General features: G+C 41.6%; 1 protein-coding gene across 1 annotated transcript; it reads left to right on the top strand.

Moving 5' to 3' along the window:
• Positions 1–5,866: 5,866 nt before the first annotated feature.
• Positions 5,867–9,822, top strand: LOC128758951 (alpha-2Db adrenergic receptor-like). The gene is made up of 3 exons (XM_053865470.1): positions 5,867–6,108; positions 6,226–6,585; positions 8,604–9,822. The coding sequence occupies exons 2-3, from the start codon at positions 6,289–6,291 to the stop codon at positions 9,729–9,731; spliced, it is 1,425 nt and encodes a 474-aa protein (XP_053721445.1). The 5' UTR covers positions 5,867–6,108; positions 6,226–6,288; the 3' UTR covers positions 9,732–9,822.
• Positions 9,823–11,802: the final 1,980 nt, after the last annotated feature.

The raw sequence follows: 11,802 nt of genomic DNA, 5'->3' as shown, positions 1-11,802 counted from the left end.
AACATCACCATGTTTCTTTTAAACTTCACCTCCACAGTTCGACTTTTCACTTCCAGCCAATGAATTTCAGAGGAGGGGGTTGTTTTCTTTAAAGATTTAATTCCAGGCAATCTCTGAGCTCCCTTCAATTTTGTGTGTTCTGTCGTGCAGGCTTCACGCTGCTCCTCTAAACCACTGTGCGGCAGCGCCGTGAAACTTCAAAATGATTTAGCGCTTCAGGAGCCACGAGTTGCTCTCATTCATGTGTTTCCACGCAAAGCGGTATTGAAAGTGTTTTGCTTAACTGCCTGTCTAGGTGCACGGTCCTGACACACAGAGCACATTTCTCCTGCCAAATATAGAAAGAAGGACCGGAGAATCGATTACCACGTTTGATTCATTTTCATTGTTTCATGATTCACCAACAGGCTTTGACATGATGCTGTGATTGTTCTTTCACACATCCATTGTTTGTTCTCAACCAGACAGAATATCTGGATGACAAATAAAGCTGTCAGACTGCATTATTAAGCAGCTATGCATGGCTCACAGGGGAACATATCCTCGCTTGGATTCTGGCAGAGCCAGGGTCTGCTTTTTACACGTGATGTGGTGCTCCTGGCTCCGTCGGAGAGAGACCTTCAATTACCACGGGCACGGTTCTCAGCAACAACTTCACTGGGCCCAAAACGCTCAGAAGCTCTGTCCAAGATTTTCTTTTTTTTTTTTCATCAGGTCGGGGGAGTTTTGTCTCATGAGACTCTTGATGAGTGAAAGAATGATGATGGAGGCTCCGATCAAAAGTCACATTGGTTCTGCTGCCTAGTTGAGGCGTTGTGCGCTAAAAATAATGACATGAATAACTAAATAAAAATGTCATTATTTTCTGCATATTTATTTGAAAATATCAATTATATATGCATGAACAGATGAGTACATTTTGGTAGTTCCATCTAGACCCACAAATTTCATGAATATTCATGACTCAGTAAATGCAAAGTTGCAGTGCAAGCTATCGAGTTCTGGAAGACTACTGCCCTCTGCTGTTCTCTTGTACTCATTGCTATCAATGATATTTCAAACACCATCCAGAGTATTAAATTCCTTTCCTGGTTAGAACCAGTTCAAAATTTCCAGATTCTCTGGAATCGTAGTGTGTACAAAAGTATGGCTTTGTTCCGTTTGCAGAGACGATGCGAGTGAACCCCTTTGACATCATGGTATAACGATGAAAAAGTGTTTGATCGCTGAACTAACTGCTAGCTTGGCAGTTAGCATGGAGCTAACTGTTGTCCGTCAGTCAAAGCAGCGCTGCTGCAGTGCGCGGCGCTCGTCTTCCCACACACTCACAGCGAAGAAGCAGGACGCATGCACAACTTCCAGCTGTTTTTAAACCTGATGCGCCTCTAATAAGACCACACACTTTCACCACAGAACAATGGAGGGAGTGATCTGGACCTGCGACGCCAAAGACTGTTTACTGTAAGACTGTAAAGATTTGTCTGAAAACTCTAAGCTACAAAAAATCATGCAAAAGAGAAGTGATGAAATCGAAAGAGTTATTTAAAGTAAGTAAATACATACATGAATGATGATATATTTTGCCATATTGTCCACCCATTTCTGGACACATTTGAAACAAATACATTTTCTGCAATTATTTTCTGCAAATAGCCTGGCTAAATAACAACAAAATAAAGTGTCAGTTGCTACAGATTTTCACATCCGAATAGAGATTTTCTATACGACTTTAAGCACAAGTGCGCTTTGGCCGAGGTTCCTTTGGTGGTGTGCCTCAGGATTTTTTCACTGAATCATGGGTGCTGTGGCTAGAAAAAGGTTGTAAAACACTGTTTTAAACAGTTCACATGGACCAATAAAGTCCTCAGTTCAAAAGAACTGATTCTTTCTGTCAACTGTTTCTGTCATGGTTCAGGCTTCACAGAGGAGACTCATTTTGTGCAACACAGTAAACCGAAATTTTAAAACATCTTTTGTTGATCCGGATTTGTCTCTTCAATAACTGACAATTGTCATGAAACAGTTTCAGTGAGTAGTATCTTAACTTGAATTGCTCTAATGTAAAACGCTGCCTAAATCTATTTATACTAAATGACCTTACGTTTTTGTCATTGAGAATCGCTGAACAAACAAATTGTTAATTGATAATGGAATCAGAATGGTTGAAATCATTTCCCATCCCTGGTCAGTACTTGACAATTACAGTTTATATGGAGGAGTTTGACATACAATGCGAGAGGCCAACTGGTCTAGAAATGTGGAGAGGACAGACGAGGGACATGTTGGACAGAGAATGTGTTTGATGCAGGTAGGATAGTGAGGAAGACGACCAGTGAAGAAGATGAAGATGGATGTTTCACATGGTTGCTGCTATATGTATGGATGCATGTGTTCATTTAACTCAGCTCACTGAAGAGCAGGGCTTAAACTGACATTCTCTACTCAAAACAGGCGAGGGGAGCCACAAAACCAGCTTCCTAATGTAAGTCTGCAACTATTTACTCCGCACCTGTGAGCCAATCGATGTCTTATCTGCCACTGAAGAGCATTGCAAATCTTCAGGCTGCAGCTTTTGCACTGTATCATTGATTTTTTTTTTTAAGGACATCTGCTCTCTCTCCAATTCTTTGTCAGCATTAGAAAAAACCCTCTTCACGCCCGCACTGTCACATCACGCTCGCCTGATTCACCTCTGGGGCTGATGTGATGGCACCACGTCGGTGTGGGCCGCATTAAAGAGCTGAAGTAAAGCATCGATGCAGGCGGGTTGCGGTTCATCTGCCCACACGTTTCACTTCAGTGCCAGCCAGCTAAATTGGGAGCAGCTTGCCTTTAAATTTCAGGTTTAATTATTAGACCGAGTGATCCATGGTCAAGAATCTGTGGGGAAGTGTCATCATCTGTCCTATCACTTATGTCAGAGGAGAAGCTTCCTCCCTGGTGTCAGGGTGTCTACTTTGTTCAGCACCACATTACATTGTCTCCAATGCTATTGACAACAGGGGTCTGATGTCGATCTGCCACTTTCGTATCCCATAATGATTTTGATATATGGTAATTATGGATGGTGCCGAGTGACGTACATTGAAATGTTTTAATCATATTAAGTAATATATAAGGACTGAGTGTATCTTATGTTTTCCCAACCGCTTTGTTGAGATACATGGAAAATATTTTCATTCCACGCTATATTCACTAAGACAGTATTGTGACCTGCCGTTATGTGTGTGTAAGTGGGAAAAAGACAAAAAGCAGAGTTGGAGGTGATTTGATTTCCATTGGACAAGATTGTGGAGAGGTTTGGAGGCAAAGTTAGGGAGGAAAGACTTTTTGGCCACACACAGAGGAGAGACAGGGGACCAGGGATGTCAGTGATGGAGCTTCCAAGTAAAGCCAGAAGAGGAAAACAACCATTGAGGATTAAGGTCATGGTTAACAAGGACGGGAAGAGGATTAGCGTGACAAAAGATGATGATCAAGAGTGGGGCGATGTGGAGGAGACTTTGTGTGGCAACTTCTAATGGGAAATGCTGGAAGAACAGGAAGTAATATCTTTGTATTTTTGTTTCTAATTCATCATTGTTCTTTTACATGCTTACTTTCTAAATTTTATATTAATTTGTCAGTCGTTGCTACATATTTTTATTTACTGCCCTTCAATATAGGGGAAATAATTTATTTCCTGCACAGTATGTACCATTTTGGTGCATATTTCCAGTCCCGATCTTTGTCCTGGCAGCTAGAAACTATTTTTTATTTTTACTTAACATATATACTTTTTATTTTTTGCCTCTGTCTCCAAGGACATTCTCCACTGTGCAATTAATTTCTTGGCTCCTCACAGCAAAAGTCTGCTCTTGCTCAGCTGGACAACCAAAAGAAGTTAGTTTTCTGTCGAATAAGCAAACTGTAACTAACAAAACAACATCACCAAACCAGTTGCAGAACAGAAGAGCTCTGGGGGGATAAAGAGGAGAATGATTCAACCAGTCAGAGCAATACAATAGACTAAAAATCTGCACTCTTCCATTCTTGGAAATGCAGACCCTTGATTCTGCCTCCATAATCCTAATTTGGCTGAATAAGGAACATTTCCACATCAAAGTTAGATGTCAATTAAATGGTGAGGAAAACTCATTCATAAATAAAATGTGATGCACTTTTCATTCTTTTCCTGTGCTCATGCATTATTTTCATTCTCTTCTTTCTCCAGGATTCATTTGTCTTCACTCTCTTGTTACCACTGTTTTCTCACCTTCTATTGTTCTTTATGTCCGTTCTCTCTCCTACTTCTTCCACCCACTCACTCTCTAATTTCACCAGCCCTTCTCTCTGAGCTTCCCTTTATTTACTCGCTTCATGCTACATCACCAATTTACATTTGTATCAGTCGTTTTGTTTCATAAAGGGTGCAACATGATTACATATTTAACTGACTGAAGACGGTGCTGTGAGACATTATAAAATGAAACTCTATATACAGTTATAAAAACTCGTTGCAGCTTTGGAAAATGGTGTTCTAGACCTTTTTGGACCAGACTAGAGATGTACTAAGGAAGGAAAGTTGGGAAGTCAAAAGGAATCCTCGAACATACGTGGGTCTTTTTTGAAGAGGGTTATCTCGTGAGTGTACTTTGTGTATGTGAAAGTTCTCCTCCATTTGTGGATGAAGGTGCACACAGGTCATTTAGTCTGATTTAATCCAGCTGCAGGGGAATATTCCACATGCTGAATTTTTTTTAAAGCTGCTCTCTACTATCCTGCAGCAGAGTACAGGTAAGGAAAGTTTACAGAATGGATTGCCTGGATACCAGGTGTTTCTATTGCTTCAGTGTCTGAACATTTGACGCTTCCCATAAACCGCTTCAGTTTCATCACTCGAGGAGAGCCCTCAACTGAAAATCAATGGTCAAGACAGCGTTTAAAAACAAACCAACACAAACCATAGTGACTTCAAATCCTTCCCCCATGATGCTGGTGGGAATAGCTGTTCCAACCAGCACTAACCGCATCATCACAGCCCCTCCCATGCCCATAACTAACTGTTACTGCTGCTGACTTTTGGAAGGTGCTTCCATGGTCTCAGGGGGTTTAGAAAAACACTGTCTGCCCACAAACAATATGATCGCCAAATTAAAAATAACACTCCCTGCACTGCCTTTCACACCTACACCAAACTGCCCTGTATCCAGGAGTTTAGGCTCAGTGAGTCAGAGCTATGGGACACCCAGTGCAGGTCACCAGTTATCACAGAGATATAAAACTCATAGCCATAACATCCATGTAGGTGAATGTTGCCCTTCACTGTCTTTGGAGCTCCAGGTCTTCTTCCAATTTTCATGCAATTTTTGCCTCATAAAAAGAGGACTGGATGGTGCTGCACAAGTAGATGGGTAAATCCTTAAACAGGCAACCCTCCTCTACTCCTTCTGCTCATGTTTCTTTATTCAGGTTTGTATTATTCACCTACGTAATTTGTAATCATCAATGGCTTTATGTAAACTGATCCTCTATGCAATGCAAAGATTGCATGGAGGATCACATCATCGTTTAGCCACTCATCACTCTGACTCCCTAATGAGATTCAGACTGGAGAATAAAACTTGATTCGGTAACTCTGTTCTTTCGTTCATTATTAAAAAGAATCCCCACCTATTCTCCCATTAAGTGTCTTCCTCTCCCTTTCGATAATAAATGGATGAACTGGGAGTCAGTCCTCTTCTGCAGAGTCTTTATGCTTCCACCCAATCTCCTCAGCATGCATCTCTGACTCTTTCATCTCTCCCTCTCCCCTCCATCGTTCCAGCAACAGACGAGCACAAAACAGCAGCAGCAGCAGAGTCACTCTCCTCCGCCACCACTCAAAGTGAGGATGTTTTTTTTTTTCCTCCCGTCATGGCATCACCTCATCCACTTGCATTCGCAAAAATATTTTCCCGACTGTTTACTTATTTATTGGCACATATCTGTGTTTGGGAGAGAAGGAGTGTGACATGCGGAGCGGCTAATCCAACAGCATCTTTAAATATGTTCTTTTTGGTGGCGCCAGACTCATAATAAGTAGGACAGCAGAACAAACTCTGGACCAAGGACTCCATGCTTCAGCAGGTATGAAATGCATACTTTTAAAGCCCACATTACTGCTTAATGTACAGATTCTTAAACAATTGTGTGGCTCAGACTGTTATAGTTACGATTCATCTCACAATATTCTTATGTCCCCAGCATCTGCCTTGAATGAAAAGAGGCTGATAAAATGAGCGAAACAACGCCAGTGATTTAACCAGGATGGACTTATTGGATGTAATGGCAACTTCACCCCCAAACTCTTCACTGGAGAATGTCACTCAGATTTACTCCTCTGCAGCTCCTCCTTTGGCTCCCCACTCAAACATGGCGTCAATCATCATAGTGCTGGTGGTGTCAGTCATCATACTGGGAACTGTGGTGGGGAACGTCCTTGTGGTGGTTGCAGTGTTCACCAGTCGTGCCTTAAGGGCACCACAAAACCTTTTCCTGGTTTCTCTCGCCTCAGCTGACATCCTGGTGGCCACTTTGGTCATCCCTTTCTCCTTGGCCAATGAGGTGAGGATGTTATTTATCTTGTAAATGGGTCTTCTGTTTTAAATGACAAACATTAAGTGTGACTTATTGTAATATCATCGCATCATGAGTGTGTGAAAATTGTGATAAAAAAAGGTTTGCTGTCCTCTTCAGCAACACGATACCAGATGCTCTTCCCCTGACTGAACATGCTAAATAGTAATCCTAAAATAAACAGAGTAGAGACTTGCCATAGAGGTTTCTCCTGAATTTATTTACCAACACTATCAATATAATCCAGCTCCTTGTTGACACTGATTTCTGAATATAGCCTACACTGTATTCACTGGATATGTTGAAGTCACATAAACAATATTTACGACCGTCTGCATAGGTGGGCAATTAAAAATCCTATCTGGCCACTTTATATACTGTGACTGTTATGAGTGGCCATCAATCTAGAAGTAAGGGGAGGGTAGAAAAGAGATTAAATAATAGGATTATATAATTCACATAGAAAACACAGGAAAAAAATATTAACAAAATATTTCTGCAATAAGATTTTAAAGATTTTTTTTTTTTTTAAATCCAAATTTTATTTCAATATATTTTGGGGGACAAGAAATCACAAAACTCACAAAAGAAATATATATATATATATATATATATATATATATATATATATATATATATATATATATATATATAGAGAGAGAGAGAGAGAGAGAGAGAGAGAGAGAGAGAGAGAGAGAGAGAGAGAGCGAGAGAGAGAGAGTTCACGCTGAACTAGTTATGGAAAAAAATGAGGGCTGCATGAATACAGTCTAAAGGCCACGTCTGGCAGCAGTGTGTAGAATGCACCTCTCTTATTTGTTCTCAAGATAATAGGATACCGACTGAAAAACTGTCCAGATAAGCACAGACGTCATCCTACTGACTGATGAATGAAGTTCCAAAGGGAGGCTACCTTTGTGAGAAGGCTTATGCTGTAATCTGCCTGCAACCCTTCATTAAATTCAGGCCGTATAAGTTCAATAATTACCTTTTGTGAAGCGTGTCCGTTGTTTACTGCAAGCCTCGGGTGCAGTGGAATACCAGACAGTGATGGAGGGAGGACAAGAAAAATACAGAAGTTGTTTCCACTCACAAGAGAGCTGATTCTTTTCTGAAGCTTTGGCTCATTGATGGGAGGTGTCGACAGTGGAGAAGCTCAGTGTGATGGAAGTGTCATTGGCTGTACTTCATCATCAGTTGCCACCGGAGTGGAATTTGTAGGGAGCTGTCCTGTTAGCTATTGGAGTTTGAGTCAACGAAGGGATTGTTTGTAGGGTGGATGACAGCTCCACCTCTTACTGTCGACTGTCGACAGTAAGTCGTGTCAAGTTTAGTGTCTAGTTTATCAATTTAATTTCTGAATATGGCCGTGTTTCATTAAATGTGTGACTGTCGTTATTATTTGTACTTGTAAAGTTTACATTCACTTTCCTTGTTGTTTGATGTATTTTATTCAGCTAGCACTCAAGATAAATTCAAATTCAAATCATCTGTTCCCATAAGAAATTATTCCTTGTCAAATCCATCAATTTCTTCAAATCTAAGGCAGAAGGGACTCAATAGTTTTCAATGTCAAATATATCAGATGTATATTAATACAACCTTAAAACACCTTTATATTTTAAGGTGTACATTTCTTTAGCTGGTAGCTAAATATAAATGATATATCCAAAAGCCTTGAAAGATCCAAGCCCAGCGTTCTGGCGCATTCTCTTTTGATCAAACAGAAATGGTGGTGAAAGTTGCAAGGCTGCTTTTAATTGTGATTTCAAAGGACTAATGAAAGCTTTAAGTCTGCTCAAGTGTGATGGATATTTTTGAGTCCCTATCCTGTCAGCTTCAAAAATTCAAAGAAGTGCTGATGATAAACCCCCAGGGGCAAAGTGCTTTGAAAATTCCTTTTTTAGTTTCTTTCAAAACTGACTGTGACTGGCTGAAGAAAACGCTGTTCGTCTTTTTCTCGCCACTGGTGATTATTACATCAAGTAACGCCCCTTTCCCACCAGGTCATGGGCTACTGGTACTTTGGTTCCATCTGGTGCTCCTTCTATCTGGCCCTGGACGTCCTTTTTTGCACTTCGTCCATCGTCCATCTCTGCGCCATCAGCCTGGATCGCTACTGGTCGGTCACCAAAGCCGTCAGTTACAACCGCAAACGGACCCCCAAAAGGATCAAGCTGATGATCAGCATAGTTTGGCTGATCTCAATCGTCATCTCGTCCCCTCCACTTCTGATGACGAACAATGAAGAGAGATGGAATTCGGTCGATGATGACGTGAAAATGTCCCATCAGGAGTGTCTTATCAACAATCAAACCTGGTACATCCTCTCCTCCTGTCTTGTTTCTTTTTTCGCGCCAGGCGTGATCATGATTCTGGTTTATTGTAAGATCTACCGTGTTGCCAAGCAGAGAGCCTCCACTGTGTTCGTGGCCAAGAATGTGATGGAGAGGCAGCCCTCACAGTCAGAGACTTGCTTCGTCGGTGCTGCTGAGACTCACCAAAGAAAAGGATTGGATCGAAAATCCCAGTATGAGCTTGACAGAGTGCAGCCTGCAAACACACGCAACTCGTCCAAAACGGACAGCAGCAGCCAGCGAAGAGGAGATCTGGATGATATTGACTTGGAGGAAAAAAACTGTGAGGCTGACATCAAAACTTCCTCTACGTTTTCCTCACTTAGGTTCCCACATAGAGTTGGGAAGAAGATGAAAACAGATGAGCAAAAAGATGTAGACACAAATCGACTACAGCCCCCACCTCCTTCCTGCGCCTCCATATCATGGGCTTCCTCCGAACACAGCTCCAACCTCTTCCTCCTTCCTTCTCCTGTGCCTCGCAGGAGCAGGCAACTGTCTTTATCCAGAAACAAAGTGGCACAGATGAGAGAGAAGCGCTTCACATTTGTTTTGGCAGTTGTGATGGGCGTCTTTGTCCTTTGCTGGTTTCCCTTTTTTTTCACGTACAGTCTTCACGCTCTCTGCCGCGAGAAATGTACCATTCCTGAGACTCTCTTCAACCTCTTCTTCTGGATCGGCTACTGCAACAGCTGTCTCAACCCGATCATATACACCATATTCAACAGAGACTTCCGGAGGGCCTTCAAGAAGATTTTGTTCCACACTTCAAAATAAGTCATGAATGTGTGGCACTAGAACGCAGGTATTGGTTATGGAGCTTGAGGACATTGACTTGACATATCTTCCATTGATGTGCACATACCAACGTCTGTACCAATAAAATTATTGATCAGGGTCCTTTTTTTTCCCCTTTTTTTTTTCTCTGGATTATTCTTATTTTGAATTGAATTGTTCTTCTTTTGAATACTAAAAGCAAAGAAACTATGGGTTTTATTTATACAATTTGATTTGAAATTGTTTCACAGACTGTATACAGGTTACTCCACTCGACCCATGGTTCTCCTCTGCCTAGCCACAAATTATCAGGTCAGTGCGTGAGGATCGAGAGCTTTCATCACTTCTTTAACACACACGATGTTTGGCAGTGCCTCCAACAAGGCTTGATGTAGTATATATACCAAGTGACACAAGCCATGTAACCCTAACACCAACATTTGTCTTTCTTTTACGTGACACAGTCCCCACTGTGTGACAACCTGGACGCCCCAAGGAGTCACCACAAGCCTCCTATTGGGTTAGAGTTTTTGGTAGTGGTATAGTTTCTTTGCAGATGTTTTTTTTTCTGTCGATACAGACATACTCCAAGATGACAATGCCGAGATTCAGGCTCTGTGAAAGAGCGGATCCCTCTCACACATCGACAAAGTGTCCAGACCCTTAGTCCCATTGAGAATCATTGGGATGTCCTGGAGAAAGCATTGCACACTGATCGGATTCTCCCATCATCAATACAAGATTTGGTGAAAACCTCAAGATTGAAGACATCATTGCTGTCTGCTGGTGATGTGGTGCTGTTGACTCAGTAGAACAGAGATGTGCTAACTCATGAGAAATTAGCAGAAAAATTAGAAGAAGTTAGGATAAAAAAAACGCTCTCTATGAGCTGTCGTTCTCAGATGGACGACTTTACGTATCTTGGGGTCCCGAGAGAGAAGGACGGAATCAGCAGACAAATCAGTCTTGGTGAAGGAAGGCAGGAAGAGCTGAGCCAAAGTCTTGGTCAATCTATTCCTTCTGTACCCGAAGGGGAAGAACAAGTCTGAGAAAACAAATTGAGTTTTCGCAGGGTCGCTTGGCTCTCCCTTTGGGATATGGTAAGAGGCGCGACAAGAATTTCTGAAGTAATTACAATCCGTTGTTAGATTAAAGTAGTGATTTATGTGTGTGTGCCAAATACCGTAAGGACCTAGCTGTTTGTGAGAAAACAAATGTGCACAGCATTGCCATCCTGTTTCAGTCTCCGCTGACTGGAGAGCAACATTAAAGGGCTTGTCATGCTGCCTGTGTTTTGATGCCATTTTAATATCTGTTTGCTTGGTGACAAATGTAGTGTTAAGTTCTAATGGCTTTAAAATCTATGTCTCATACGCCGCGCTGTTGTTGAGATAACGCTTCACTTTACACATCATACCAACCGGAATTTGAATGAGGGAAAAATAGCTGTAGGGCAACGACCTACATCCCTGAAGAGCCAAGATGTCGGCGCAGAAAAGCCCATTTGGAAAAGCACATAATGAGTACAGATGCCGCTTTGTTGTTTCAGGATAATTTAACACTGGCAGCAGGACGCGTTGACTCATAGTTTACACATAAAAACTTGTGGGAATGATCAGTCGACACTGTTGTGCTCGAGGGCAGAGACATTAAAAATTAAATGACAGCAAGCAGATGGGCAGAGTCGCATGGCCCAAAAACTCAGAAGCAGAAGATAAGGGGGAAATTGTCCCGCTCTAATCCTTTGTTTAATTGCTCTACACCAACAAGCAATGAATTCTATTTCCGTTTTCTACAAAGGGATTAAAGCTGAATATTTTGACTTTACATGGTGGAGGGGAAAAAAAAAGTCCGGCACGACGCTTGTTATTTTTCACGTGGCAATGCAAAATTATCTAACAGCGGTGCGGGAATAAAGTCCAAGGACACGCGACGAGTTTGGTTGCTATGCAGCGGCTGACTTGACAATGGCATTCAGGTTGAATAATTAAACACTATAAAGCCCCAGGTAGAATAATCAGACAACTACTCACATCTATCTTACATGACCATTCCGCTCATAGAGCTGGAT

This window comes from Synchiropus splendidus, chromosome 5 (genome assembly GCF_027744825.2).
Source record: "Synchiropus splendidus isolate RoL2022-P1 chromosome 5, RoL_Sspl_1.0, whole genome shotgun sequence".
Lineage (NCBI taxonomy): Eukaryota > Metazoa > Chordata > Actinopteri > Syngnathiformes > Callionymidae > Synchiropus > Synchiropus splendidus.
This window is presented reverse-complemented; position numbering and strand designations above follow the sequence as displayed.

Bases quoted from the DNA above. Each gene is read 5' to 3' on its own strand.
- LOC128758951 (XM_053865470.1), top strand. From the start codon at position 6,289: ATGGACTTATTGGATGTAATGGCAACTTCACCCCCAAACTCTTCACTG. The intron at 6,586-8,603 runs GTGAGGATGTTA...CTTTCCCACCAG, and splicing joins CTTTCTCCTTGGCCAATGAG to GTCATGGGCTACTGGTACTT.